Below are 13,312 nucleotides of genomic sequence, written 5' to 3'. Positions count from 1 at the left end.
TCTGAATTTCTCTTCTCACACTATGAGAAGAGCCTGTCTTTCATTTGTGGCAGTCTTTGCAAAGATAGCAGATTTCTCCTGCAGCCCAGGTCCTGGAAATGAATATTGTGTTGCGAACATTTACTTTACCTGCTTTAATGGGGGTTTGGACTCGATGATCTCTTGAGGTTTCTTCCAGTCTTTGCAATTGTGTGATTTGCTCCTTAAACTCGTTGTCTCCTGCTATGTTAGACTCTTAATCAAGTCTTCTGTTGAATTTTATGGAGAGCTCTTGATTGCTGTGCATCTGTTGCCTTTGTAATTCTTGGGATGTCTTTGCCACGTAATAAATTCATGAATCACCAGTGAGGGTGTTCTCAGTAGAATCATCTAGGTTAGAAAAGGCCTTTAAGATTATCAGGTCCAATCATCCACCTAACACTGCAAATCCACTGTTATACCACATTCCTAAGCAAAGTATCTGCAAGTTTCTTAGATACCTGCTGGGATGGCATCTCCTCCACCTCCCCGCGCAGCCTGTTCTGATGTCTGTCCATGAAAAAAATTCCTATTGGTATTGCTTTAGTATCCATCTCTGTTAGGAGTAGGAGGCAATCGCAAGTAGTATCTGCTTCCATTTCCCCAGGAAGGTGACAGAACGCTCAAGATATCCCTACGCCCTCTTGAGACAATAATTTCCTTGAAAAAAAGTTTACTGGACTGCTTTAATAGTGAGTCTGTGACTACAAATTACTCAGTGAAGCATCTGATTGTATCTTACACTTGATATGTTTGTCTGTCAAAAGACTGAATTCCCTTCTAAATACTAGTGGGTGATTTTCTTTCTAAGCCTGAACATGGCAAAAGTTGATTTGGTACCTGACTCAGAAGACTGGACGAACTGGTCGGTAGGTAGAAGAATAATAGAAAACCTTTTAACTTTCAATACTGTTTGATTCCTGTGATATTTCTGCATTTCTCTTTGAGGTATGTATACTGGGAATCAGTTTCTGTCAGAACATTCTTTTCCCTGTGCAGCATTGCCTTAAGAATCTTTAAGTAATCCAGCTAGAGCTTTTCTTTCTGAACATCTCTTTCTTTTTAGAAACTGTACCTTATTGCAGAGGAGAAGATTAAATAAAAATAATTTCATTACTTTCTTTAGGATGCTCACACCTGACAACAAAACTTTGAACTAAGAAGATATGGAAACGTGATTGTTGCTCAGGAAGAAGAGATGCAGCAGTCTGTGAAACTTGCTGATTTTTTGTTTGCTTCTCTTTCTGTTAATCCTTGCACCCTTCACTTAGTGGAGCAGCTTCTCTGATTTAGTGGAGGTGGCAGTACCTACTGTGTGATACTGGTGTGGATGCCATGGGCTGTTTGTGCCAGGTAGCAGCTGCTTTGCCTGCTGTGGTTTTCTCTGTGTGGTAGTACTCAGCATTTATTGCACTTCATACAAGGTAAATTTTGTACATTTCTAATGTGATCACATGCCAGCTGAGGTTTCCACAGTGCACTGTGTTTTCTCAAAGGGGAAGTGTAATTCTCTACATCAAACTCCATCCACACCTGTCAGCTCTGATTATGCTAGCAGAGAAATTTGTTATAGAAATTGCCATTATGGCCCTTTGTTCCATACACAGGTTTTGGTTTTCCGTTTCCTGCTTTCAGACTACTTTTAGATTTTATTGGTAAATCACACTGCCCTTGATAAGAACTGGGACAGGCAGTCTTTCCGGTGAAAACTCCAGAGTGTCCCCAGAGGCACACGATCAAGTGCTCTGTATCCTGATGTGAATACTATGAGAAGGCAACAAGCCCTTCTGCTCATTGCTTTATTGACAAAGCCCTTTGGATGTGTGAGTGTGATCAGGAGAGATCTGGGCTGTGCAGCGCTGTTTCCTTGGGTGCACCCCTCCTGTGCCTGGTACTGGAGAGCCGCTGTGGTGGGCAGGGAGGCGTCAGCCTTCCCACCAGGCCTTTGCTTGGATATGTCACTGAGCTGCACTTTGTCTCCTGAGGAGCGAGGCGTTGCAGCCCAGGGACGAGCTGCTGCTGAACTGTAGGTTCTGCTGTGACCTCACATACTTCTGCCAGGTAACAAAACTGGAACAGCATCTGCATTTCTGCAGTCAACTTGAAGAATTCTGAAGGCGTAATTTTTTGGGAGGCTCTTGCCTTCCAGCCACCAGCAACCAAAGCTAGGTGGTGCAGTAGTGCAGCACGCTCTTGTGATTTGTTTTCAGGTAGTTAGGTTTTTATGGAAAGAGACACGTTGGTCCAGGGATTAGGTTTGAATAGATACTACTACAAATGATCTTTTTGTACCTGGTCGTTATTTTTTCACGTAAACTGAGTAACAAAAATAAGGGTGTTTCAGGGAGCACTGCAGTTTGATTTGAGTGGACAAGAATGAAAATACTAGTTTTTTCAAATTAACATTTAAAGTTCTGCAGCAGCACTGCAGCACTAATTCTTCCTGGTCTTAAAGATGCAAAGGATAAAAATAGAGTTAAATCTTATCTTGAGAAAAGGATGATCTTGAGAAAAGTGTGTCACGATAGAGTGTTCTGCTGCTTCAAGAAGGTAAACCATTCTACTGTACTATACAGTTCTCAGTACTGCAAAACTGTGATTTAACGAGAACGTATTGAGTATGTTTATTATCTGGATGATCACACTGTGGTCAGTGGCTCGATGTCCAAGAGCAGACCGGTGATGAGTGGCATTCCTCAGGGATCGGTGCTGGGCCTGGTGTTAATATCTTTGTAGCCGAAATGGACAGTGGGATCGAGTGCACCCTCAGCAAGTTTGCAGATGATACCAAGCTGAATGATGCAGCTGACCTGCCAGAGGGAAGGGATGCCATCCAGAAGGACCTGGATGGGCTTGAGAGGTGGGCCCACGCCGACCTCGTGGAGTCCAACAAGGCCAAGTGCAAGGTCCTGCGTCTGGGCTGGGGCACTTCCAAGCACAGATACAGGTTGGGTGGAGAATGGCTGGAGGGCGGCTCTGAGGAGAAGGATTTGAGAGTGTTGTTTGATGAGAGACTCAACGTGAGCTGGCAGTGTGTGCCTGCAGCCCAGAAGGCCAAAGGCCAACCACAGGAGAAGAGAAGGCTCTGAGGTGACCTTATAGCAGCCTTCCAGTACCTGAGGGGCCTACAGGAAAGCTGAGGAGGAACTTTTTATCAGGACAGGTTGCAACAGGATGAGGGGAGATAGTTTTAAACTGGAAGAGGATAGATTTAGACTAGATGCTGGAAAGAAATTCTTGACCATGAGGGTGGTGAGACACAGGAACAGGTTGCACAGAGAGGTTGCGGTTGCCCTCTCCTTGGAAGCACTCAAAGCCAGCCTGGTTGGGGCTGTGAGCAACCTGATCTAGCGGGAGGTGTCCCTGCCAACAGCAGGGGGTTGAGACTAAATGATCTTTAAAAGTCTCTTCCAACCCAAACCATTCTGTGACTGTATGGTATTACTGTGCTTATTGAAAAGCACTTACCCTTTAACGAGTTAAGGTTCCTTCTGAATTTTGATGTGCAAGAATTACATTATTCAGTGCACGCTTCTAAACGCATCAATTCATTCAGCAACCAAAATGTAGTGTTTGAATATATTTTTTTTAGTGATGTTTTTTTGTTTTGTTTTAAGTGTAACAGCTAGCTTCAGATTATTTGAAGTGTTTTTGGTTATTTGTTTGGGGTTTTTTTGTTAGTGATACTCAAGGATTTGTGGCTGCTTGGCCGCAGGTCACATGCTGGAAAAGCCATTTTCTGTCAAGCACAAGGCTTTAGTAGCAGAAGTATTAAAGTTTGCATGTAGTCACAGGAGACTCAGGCCAGGTGTTTGAAGATCCAGGCATGTCTCTCATATTCCTCTTGAATTCTGTTCTGAAGGCTATAGAATACATCAGGGTTTGCTGTATTGGAAGTCTGCACTGTTTGGTGCAATCTGTTATTTATTCCAGTTTCTAATGGCTTGGCTGTTGTAGGTAACAGATACACAGATTTTTCCTTTACAGTAACACACTGGAAAGCTCTTTTTAATGTTTTATGTTGTGTTCACTGCTGTTTCTGGGGAGAAAAAAAAAAAAAGTTGTGATAACTTAGACCTCAGTTAAATATTTACAGAACTGCTTGGCTCTCTAAGTACGCCTCTGGATCCCCAAGAGAGGTCCTGAAAAAGACCGAGAGCAACTTGTGTTTGGGCTGGCAGGAAAAGAGAGGCAGTGGGCACAAACTCAAAAGCAGAAATTTTTGAACATCAGGAAACTTTTGTTTGTTTGTTTGTTTAGAAATTTAAGTAGAGTTTTCCTAAATATTTAGGTCACTAAAAATAGGGGTTTCTTTTAAATTATTGGGAGTCTGATTTTTGTGCAGTATTTCTGATACTGTTTCTTGTCATTGTTTCCTCTTGATATTTTTCAAGTCACAAAAAGGAAACCATGGATTTCATGGCTTAAGTTTTTTCCTCTCCATTTCCCTTCTGCAATAAAGTTCTTCAGATGTTGCAGTTTTTAACTGATGCTTAACAAGCATAAAGCGCAGACCAAGGGGTGTGTGTTTGCCAGACCTTTTTGAGAGCAGTGTGTCAGTATCCCTTGCACTTCAGTTGCAATGAGCAATGTTTAATCTTTTTCAAGTTGTAAAACTGTTTTCTTGTGTGTTTTGCTAGGAGGCTGGAACCCAGCGAAAAGCCCCTTCAGATGGTGTATGACTACTTGGCTGGGTTGGGTTTTGATGACCCTGTCAGAATGCAGGAGGAGGCAGCAAACTCTGACCTCAGCTGCATGATTCGCTTTTACAGCGGTAAGAATTTGTGTGCGCATATGCTGTTGCTGTACCCACAGTTTTAAATATCTGATGGAGCTCAGGTGAAGCACAAGTCATTGGCTTCATAGATGACTAAATCATACACACAATATCAGAAAGCATTTCTTGAAATAAAGAGTTTTCAGAATCACAGGAAAAGCAGTTTTGTAGTTCTCTTGACCCTTTTTGTGGCTTGGAGAGAACACAGCTCGATGGAGAACATGCAATTGTTCTGCTTAATGTTGTGACAAATGTCTTATAAGTCCAAACGAGATGAGAAACATACTGCAGTACAGTCTAGATAAAGCATTTCACACAGCCTCCCTGAAGATAACAGTAAGTTTGTAATTGCTTTTCTACCGCATCCAAAGGACAGACGCTCAGCAAGTGCGTAGGTTTGCCACAGTCTGTAATTACTTGAAAATTAAAAATGCTCTACATGGCAACTGTGGTAACACTTTAGTGAAAGTCATACAGTGGTTGCTTGTCAGACACTTCTGCCCCAGGTACATCTCTTGTTTTCTGCATGAGATTTTTGTTTTATGTGCTACTATATGTTTTGTCTTAATGTATTGCTTGCAGTAACTGCTGTTGCGTGTTACAGCTGTGCTGCTATTTGTGCTTGTACCTGAAAATAAAGAATAAATGGAGAGTAAGCACTCATGTTCCTTTTTTCTTCAGAAAAGCCTTGCCAGATGGAACAGTTAGATCGCATCCTGCTCTCTGGAATCTATAATGTACGCAAAGGGAAGACTCAGTTGCACAAATGGGCAGAACGCTTAGTAATTCTCTGTGGTACCTGTCTCATTGTGTCCTCTGTTAAAGATAGCCATGCAGGGAAGATGCATATCTTGCCTCTTGTTGGAGGGAAGGTAAGACTTTTTTTTAAAGCTTCCTGTAACGTAGAAAGGAAGAAGGGGGTTACAGTGATGGGTGTTATCCACACGGGGTTCATCCAGGCTGTATCAGCAGGCGCAGGGAGAATTGCATGATCCTTTCCTACTACTAGGTAGTCTTAAGGCTAATAAAATGCTTGCAGAGGCACTTGCTTCTGTTTTCACAGTGTTAGCCAGCATGACTAGGCATCCTGGAGATGATTACTTAAAGGATCTACTTCAGCAGAAAGATGTTAAGAAGGTTTTACTACATTGCATTTGTCTCAAATAACCTTATATCAGAGTTTTGTTTGAAATATAGCATTACTGGTTGTAATATTTCAGGCTAGATTTTGGATCCATTGTAATTGCTGGAATTTAGGTAGACTCTTTTGTTTTCATTCCTCCCGTTGCAGGTTGAAGAAATGAAACGTCGGCAGTACACACTTGCTTTCACATCTGCTGGAGCACAAGCCCAAACATACCACGTCTCCTTCGAAACACTGGCAGAGTGCCAGCGGTGGCACCGACAGGCATCCACGGTGAGGCACTGGGGACTGCAGCAGTTGGGGTGGTGGGTACCAAGGGAATGAAGGGATTTGTTGTACGGGCTGGGTCTGCAGGCAGAGGTTTAAACTGTGATGCTGGAGAAAGTACCTGGGATGCTTTCCAGCTTTCTTCAGTTCTTATATGCTTGAGATTACAGAAGCTTTCTTTGAGCTTTCTCCTGGGGCTCTGGCTGTACAGCAGTGTTGAGTAGCAGTTCTGCGTTCTTTTCACCCCCCCTGCACCTAGTGAGGGTAGTTAATCACAGCTCATTAGAACAAACCCCAGGGACTGGCTGGCTCTGCAGCCATAGAGATCTGTTAATTGCTTCTACTACCATACCCGTATTACCTGTGGCCTAGACTTACTTGGGGCTACCTTGATAGGGTTGAGTTAAGTAAAACAAGAGATCGTAGGTCAGCAAGGTAAGTGTAGTTTGTTCAGAGCTGCTTCCTTATTCCAGATTAAAGTACAATTAGCTGGTGATAGCTCAACACTGAACTACTCTTTGACCTCAAAGATATACCATGAAATATGGTACAAGTTGAAGTTGGTTGTAAACTCTTAAATGAAACAAGTAAGACCTTGAGACAGTGTATTTAATTAAAGGAGACCTGATGTTTGCAGAGACTGTGAAATGTTGCAAAACCATGTGAAGCTTTTTTCATTTTTAATATTTCTGATATTATACCCTGAACAAGCAAACAAAAAAAAGTCAGAGTAATAGGTAGGCTAAAGAAAGGTTCTGTAGACCATAAAGAGCAGAACGCAATGTCAGCTGCTTCATTTTGCTGTTTACATCTTTGGAAGGCAGTCAGACTGCTTTCTCAGCAGTTTCCTTATCCACAGATACAGCTTTTTAGTCGTCTTGTCATGGAGTAGCAAGTCCCATAAACTCAAACTCCCTGGACTTGGTTTCCTGCTTGAACTCTACCTATGTTTGGAGGGTATATGGGGATTCTTCCATTTTTGTGGATTATTTACTGCTTGCAGTCTTTGGTTTTCCATTGAACTTCCATATAAGAATTGTTGCACAGCTGCAACTCTTGCTCCTTCCTTTCAGGTTGTGTCTATGCGACTTAACATGGTTGATCTTTCATGCTACAGTCTTGAGGAAGTACCTGAGCATCTCTTCTACAGTCAAGACATCACCTACCTCAACCTACGACACAATTTTATGAGATCAAGCGGAGCAGGCAGTCTTGGCTCTCTTTGCAGGTACACAAAGAATTTTTATTTATTTATTTACATTTCGAGTTCTGGATGTGAGCATCCAGGGCTGAAGAGAAGGGAATGTACTGCCTGTTGTTGTGGAACGGTAAAAGATTGATCTTAAGCGAACTCTAACAAATGAGGGAACTAGGAAGCAAGACTGAGCAGTGCAGGCAGGTATAAGCTTCCAGCAATTGACAGTATTTGTGAATTTCTTTTTACAAATTATTTATGCTAAGTTTTGCCTGAGGTGAGCCTTGTGGAGTGGTATTCTATTTCTACTGGTAAGGTCAAAAACTAATAAACTGCTTGATAAATAGAGAGCATTTAGGGATACAAAATGAAGGTGAGGAAAAGCATAATGCTGCTGTTGCTGGTAAGAGTTTGTGGAAGATCTGTAAGATCCAACTTCAGTTCTGATTGTTAAAGTGCGTTTGGAATTGGCAGAGGGCCTGCGATGCTCCAGTTTTAGTTTGGCAACTTGAAATAGACTCTTAAGAGAGTGGGCAACATGTAATGGTATGGAAGTGTATTGTAATTGTGTAAGTGAAAGAGTATTACTAAATCGGCTTTAAATGAATTCTGGAGAAACTCAATTCAGAGGAAGATTAGTTTGTTGATGTCTATATACTGCCCATTTTAAAAAAGATTTAAGGGAGTCACTGAATGAATTTCTAAAACCATTAGGAAGCCTGTAGTAATACTGTCAAATGGTGCTGCTTGGATCCCGTTGTGCTTTAGGGAAAATATATTTGGAGAAACTTGGCAGAGCTGCAGGTCTGATTTTTTTTTTTTTTTTTTTTTTTAATTTTTAAAATATTATTTTGAATCTCTAAATGCCTGTTACTAGGATATTTCATTTTTCTTCCTACGGAGTAGGAAGAAGTATCCATGAGTAAGAAAAAAGTTGCTTGTTTATGGGAATTCTTTGCAATTTCTTTGAGAACCAAGAAGAGTCCAATTTTGTTTTAATTCTGAGCTTGCTTAAGTATACTCAATATATTGTAATGCGTTGTTACTGGAAAAGCTGTTGAAAATAATTCTAGCTTTTGTTTTCTATTTCTCCAAGTACATTGGATGATGTTAAAAACAGAGCTTTTTTTATAAAATGTAGCATTGTTAGTTCACAGGATCAGCAAAGGGGCTTGACCTTGCATGTAAGTCAACAATAGATTTGGTATGTTAGAAACCCAGTTCTCCCTGGCATTGACTCTGTCAGGTGATAGAGCTGAAATCTGCAAACAAGCAAAAGCAATATATGGACTATTTCTGTCCCCAGACTGGCTCCTGTTTGAGCTGTTGTAAAAGAGGCTAGATCCCATTGTGACTTCGTTGCTGTGTTTCAGTATCTCTTTGTTGTTATCTCAGTATGCTCTGCGAGAGCGCAAACCAGAACTGAGGACCCATAATAAAAGGAAAACATGACTGCAGTAAATGAAATTATTGATTCTTATGCTGCTGTAGGGGGGGGGAGGGGGGGGGAAAAAAAAAAGGAACCAGTGAACACGATTTCAGGATTCTTACCACCTAAATAACTCATGTATACAGCTTGAATGAGAGGTTAGCAATCCATTCCTCTGTCTCTTACTGGTGAAGAATGTTGGTGAAAAGGAGAAGTAGGAAGCTTTGAAAGTTTTATGCCCCCCTTTGCGTTTGCTTTGGTATCACTGCGGGAGGATGAATTCTAAAACCTGGTTAAGATGTTGCATTTAATGCCTTACCTCTTAAGGGCAATTTCTCACCAGTCTGCTTATCTCAGAAAAAAGAGCTGCTTAATTTTAGGAACAGGTACCATGTAAAAAGCTATCGTTGAATTCCTGAGAAAGCAGTTCCAGTATTTGCTGATTCCAAAACCTGAGAACTGCTCTAGATCTCTTAAAATGGAACTAATTTGTATGAAAGGTAGCAAAGGTAAGAACTGGGAGAAGGAATATCTGTCTGCTGTAATTGAAGATCAGGTTCGAAATCATCTAAGGAAACTGTGATTTAACGAGAACGTATTGAGTATGTTTATTATCTGGATGATCACACTGTGGTCAGTGGCTCGATGTCCAAGAGCAGACCGGTGATGAGTGGCATTCCTCAGGGATCGGTGCTGGGCCTGGTGTTAATATCTTTGTAGCCGAAATGGACAGTGGGATTGAGTGCACCCTCAGCAAGTTTGCAGATGATACCAAGCTGAATGATGCAGCTGACCTGCCAGAGGGAAGGGATGCCATCCAGAGGGATCTGGATGGGCTTGAGAGGTGGGCCCACGCCGACCTCGTGGAGTCCAACAAGGCCAAGTGCAAGGTCCTGCATCTGGGCTGGGGCACTTCCAAGCACAGATACAGGTTGGGCGGAGAATGGCTGGAGGGCGGCTCTGAGGAGAAGGATTTGAGAGTGTTGTTTGATGAGAGACTCAACGTGAGCTGGCAGTGTGTGCCTGCAGCCCAGAAGGCCAACCATATCCTGGGTAGCATCAAGAGAAGTGTGACCAGCAGGTTGAGGGAGGTGATTCCACCCCTCTGCTCAGCTCTCGTGAGACCCCACCTGGAGCACTGCGTCCAGTTCTGGAGCCCCCAACACAAGAAGGAAGGTGAATTAAACTTGTTTTATTTAATTATATGAAAACGCTTCAAAATAAAAAGTGAAAATGGAAGGATCCTTAAAGGTCATTTAGCTCCAACCTTGCCTCATGAAAAAGAACATTATGAACGAGGTATGTGTTTCTCTTTCAACAATGTGGTAGATTTGCAGTTGTCTTGGAAGAGTACATTATAAATTTCCTAAATGAATTCTTTTTTGATGGGTTATGTTTGGGATGGCAAGGTTGTTACTCAAGGAAAACTGCTTTTGTTTTCCTTAGAAAGAGGGAGGATCTCTTTGAGGGGAATTTCTTGCATATTGCCCCAGCCTGTGCTCAGTTTCTTTCATGAATTTGGACCTGGCAGTTATAGGAGGGCAACACCTTGTTAAGCACAAGTGTGGGACTGTAGTGATTGTGAGAGCCGCCCCAGTACTTGCACACAGCTGTGCTCATGGTATGGCTGCCAAGCATGTGGCACTTCAGTGTGGAAATCCTTTCAAGGACCTCTGGGTGCTGATCCTGAGGCTGCTCAGTGCGGAGTCGGCGCTTCTTTGCCATTCCATTTCACAGGTCTGCCAGGCCTTCTGTTGTACTTCCCTTAAATGGGTATTCCTCTCTTTTAATCCATTCTTAGAGTCATTCCAGTTAATGTATTATTATGCAACTTCAAAATTTAGAGTGTTACTCCAAATAATTATTGGAAGGTAAATTTTTTGAACTGAGAGCTTTCTTTTAGTTAATCATAGTCACTCAGAGAGAGTCTGTCAGGTATCAGGTTTAAAGGTTCTTGTCTGTTTCTGTAGTAAAAGCATGGTATTTGATCACTCTCAGCATTACCACTGAGATATGAAATATCAGTGGCTTAAAATAATATTTGTGTAAAAACTGCCATAACGATTCAGCTGACCATATCGTTGTGTACAAAGGCTTCAAAAGCCTTTGTGATTGTTTGCTTTGAGACTATGGATATTTGATAATTAACTGAAATTCTTGCCTCTAGGTTTTCTCAGTTGAAGAGCTTGAATCTGTCTCATAACAGACTGGGGGAATTTCCTGTATTGCTGTGTGAGATCTCTACTCTGACCGAACTCAACATGTCCTGTAATGGACTTCATCACTTGCCAACCCAGATTGGCAAGCTGCTGAAGTGAGTGCTTTTTTCTTTTCTTTTTTTTTCCTGTGGTTATAAACCTTGGTGTTTTGGTGTAGCACAGCTGATGTAAAGGGGCTAATTGCAGAAGTTTAAGTGCTCATCAACCTGTTAGTTCCAGAGACTGAGTGCTAGTTTTGACTTGGGTGGAAGGCTGAGACCCAAGAGGTACAGAAAAGTTTGTTTTTCTTTCAAAGTTAAGATGTTTACATGGTTGTCATTTGAAAAGTCACTGGTATATAGCAAGTCATCACTTGTGACTTCCTTTCTATTCTATTAGTATTTTAAAATAGCTGGGGTAAGCCAGATTTGTAACAATGGCTAATGGATTTTGCCTGTGTGGAGTGGCCTAGGAAGACACTTACATTAGTTACTGTGTCTTGAATCATAGGTGCTACCTTGCCAAACTAGAATAGACTTGAAGGCTTCTAAGCCTATGAATATATTTCCGTTGAAGCTTTTTCTGCTCTCTGTGGGGTTAGTTCTTTGTGGGTTTGTCTTTGTTGTGGGGTGACTTATGATTTCTTGATGTGCATCACATCTCTTGAGTCCTCATCCTTTATAGGGACGCATCATATTCTCAGAGTGCTTTTCTATCGCTCTTGAGAAAAGTTCTTTGTTAGAACATGGTCATAAGAAAAGGATTGCACTTTAGAGATTGGAGTCTCAAAAGCTATGCAAATTTCAAAACCATTTATTTTGCTACCCTGGAAAATACTCCTCTCTAAATGGCTGGAAATGTGTATAAGAAATGTGTTAGCATAGCTTTAGGGTGGTAGGAGTTGTGATTTAGCTGTGCTGTAGGTGCAGTTGCTGTAAATAAGTGCTGTAATAGTGATATTAAACTGCAGTGGTGGTATGATGAAGATGTCCATGACTTAATGTTTCTGTTGTTACTGTGGGATGGGCAATCATGTAGGCCTGTTCTGTTACAGCATGCTAAATGGGTTCTTCTTAATTTGTAGAAAACAAATGATTATGTAAATATCCTTTGTTTACAAAGCAAGCAGAGATTTGTATTTTGCTTAAAATAACTTTTGAATTTTGGCACAATTAGAAGTTTGCCTCCTTTATAATTTAGGAATTATTTGCCATTGTGTACACACAGTTCCATGACTATAAAATATCAATGATAAAAGCACTCCAGTACTTTATGTATACAATAATAAAGTTAACTGTTAGGTACCATTAAAAAATAACCACACACCACTCACTGAAAACATGAAATGTGACAGTCACTATTCTTCACTGAGTTACTTAATGTATTTTTTCTTTTTTGTTGTTGTTTTTTTGTTGATTGGTTGGTTTTTGTTTTGGCTTTCACTTCTGTAGTCTCCAAAGCTTCTGGCTTGATGGGAATTTCCTCACGTCCTTACCAGAAGAGCTTGGAAGTCTACAGCAGCTCAGCTGTCTTGGACTTTCCTTCAATAACTTCTGTGAGCTGCCAGCGATTTGTGAGAAACTCACAGTTCTAGACAAAATAGCCATGGCAGGGAACTTGCTAGAGAACTTGGACCTTACAGTGCTGAACCGCATGAGTCACATCAAAAGCGTGGACCTGAGGTAAGAGTAAACCTGTGTGTGTGCATCTGTATCCATGTAGGGGGGTGTGTGTGTACATGTGTATCTATTTAGGAGCGAGTGTGTGTAGGTACACATACACAAAAGAAACGGAACGTCACTTTCTATTTACAGTAGAGAACTGTGTATGTTATAGTACATTTTCCCATGTTGGTTTTTTTTCCCACTTAGTGATTCTTTTTACTTCAAGGGAGTTCTATTTCTGAGGATGTGCAGGATTTGTTTAGAGAAGCAAGGTCAGCTGAGCAGTGCACGAAACTACTGAATGATAGAATTGTTTTGGTTGGAAGAGACCATGAAGATCACCTAGTTTCCAATTCCCTGTTGTGGGAATTTGAGAATGTCACTTAGTACTCTAAGTTCCTCTTTTAATATTGTTATTGTGAGCTCAGTAGCTCTTTGATCTCTCTTAGCCTTCTGTTGCTTTTTTTCCTCTCTAGAGGTATGTTCCAGATCCTCCAGGTTGCCAGTTGCAGAGTTCTCAGAAAGGGACAAAGAATTTTTTGTCTGTAACAAGGCAGTGTATTATCTAGTCTCTGCATTTGCATGTTCTCAGTGTTAAGAAAGCATCCGTTGATTTGACT

At 41.4% G+C, this 13,312-nt stretch overlaps 1 protein-coding gene across 1 annotated transcript in view; it reads left to right on the top strand.

Moving 5' to 3' along the window:
- PHLPP2 (PH domain and leucine rich repeat protein phosphatase 2) overlaps positions 1–13,312 on the top strand; it is a 30,405-nt gene that overhangs the window by 2,871 nt on the left and 14,222 nt on the right. Inside the window, exons 4-9 of the mRNA XM_042885983.1 lie at positions 4,659–4,792; positions 5,477–5,667; positions 6,087–6,212; positions 7,280–7,434; positions 10,998–11,144; positions 12,480–12,710. Of these exons, the coding sequence (XP_042741917.1) occupies positions 4,659–4,792; positions 5,477–5,667; positions 6,087–6,212; positions 7,280–7,434; positions 10,998–11,144; positions 12,480–12,710 (984 nt within the window). The remainder of the gene's footprint in view (positions 1–4,658; positions 4,793–5,476; positions 5,668–6,086; positions 6,213–7,279; positions 7,435–10,997; positions 11,145–12,479; positions 12,711–13,312) is intronic.

This window comes from Lagopus leucura, unplaced genomic scaffold, assembly GCF_019238085.1.
Source record: "Lagopus leucura isolate 7727_CA_CO unplaced genomic scaffold, USGS_WTPT01 Super-Scaffold_100053, whole genome shotgun sequence".
Lineage (NCBI taxonomy): Eukaryota > Metazoa > Chordata > Aves > Galliformes > Phasianidae > Lagopus > Lagopus leucura.
This window is presented reverse-complemented; position numbering and strand designations above follow the sequence as displayed.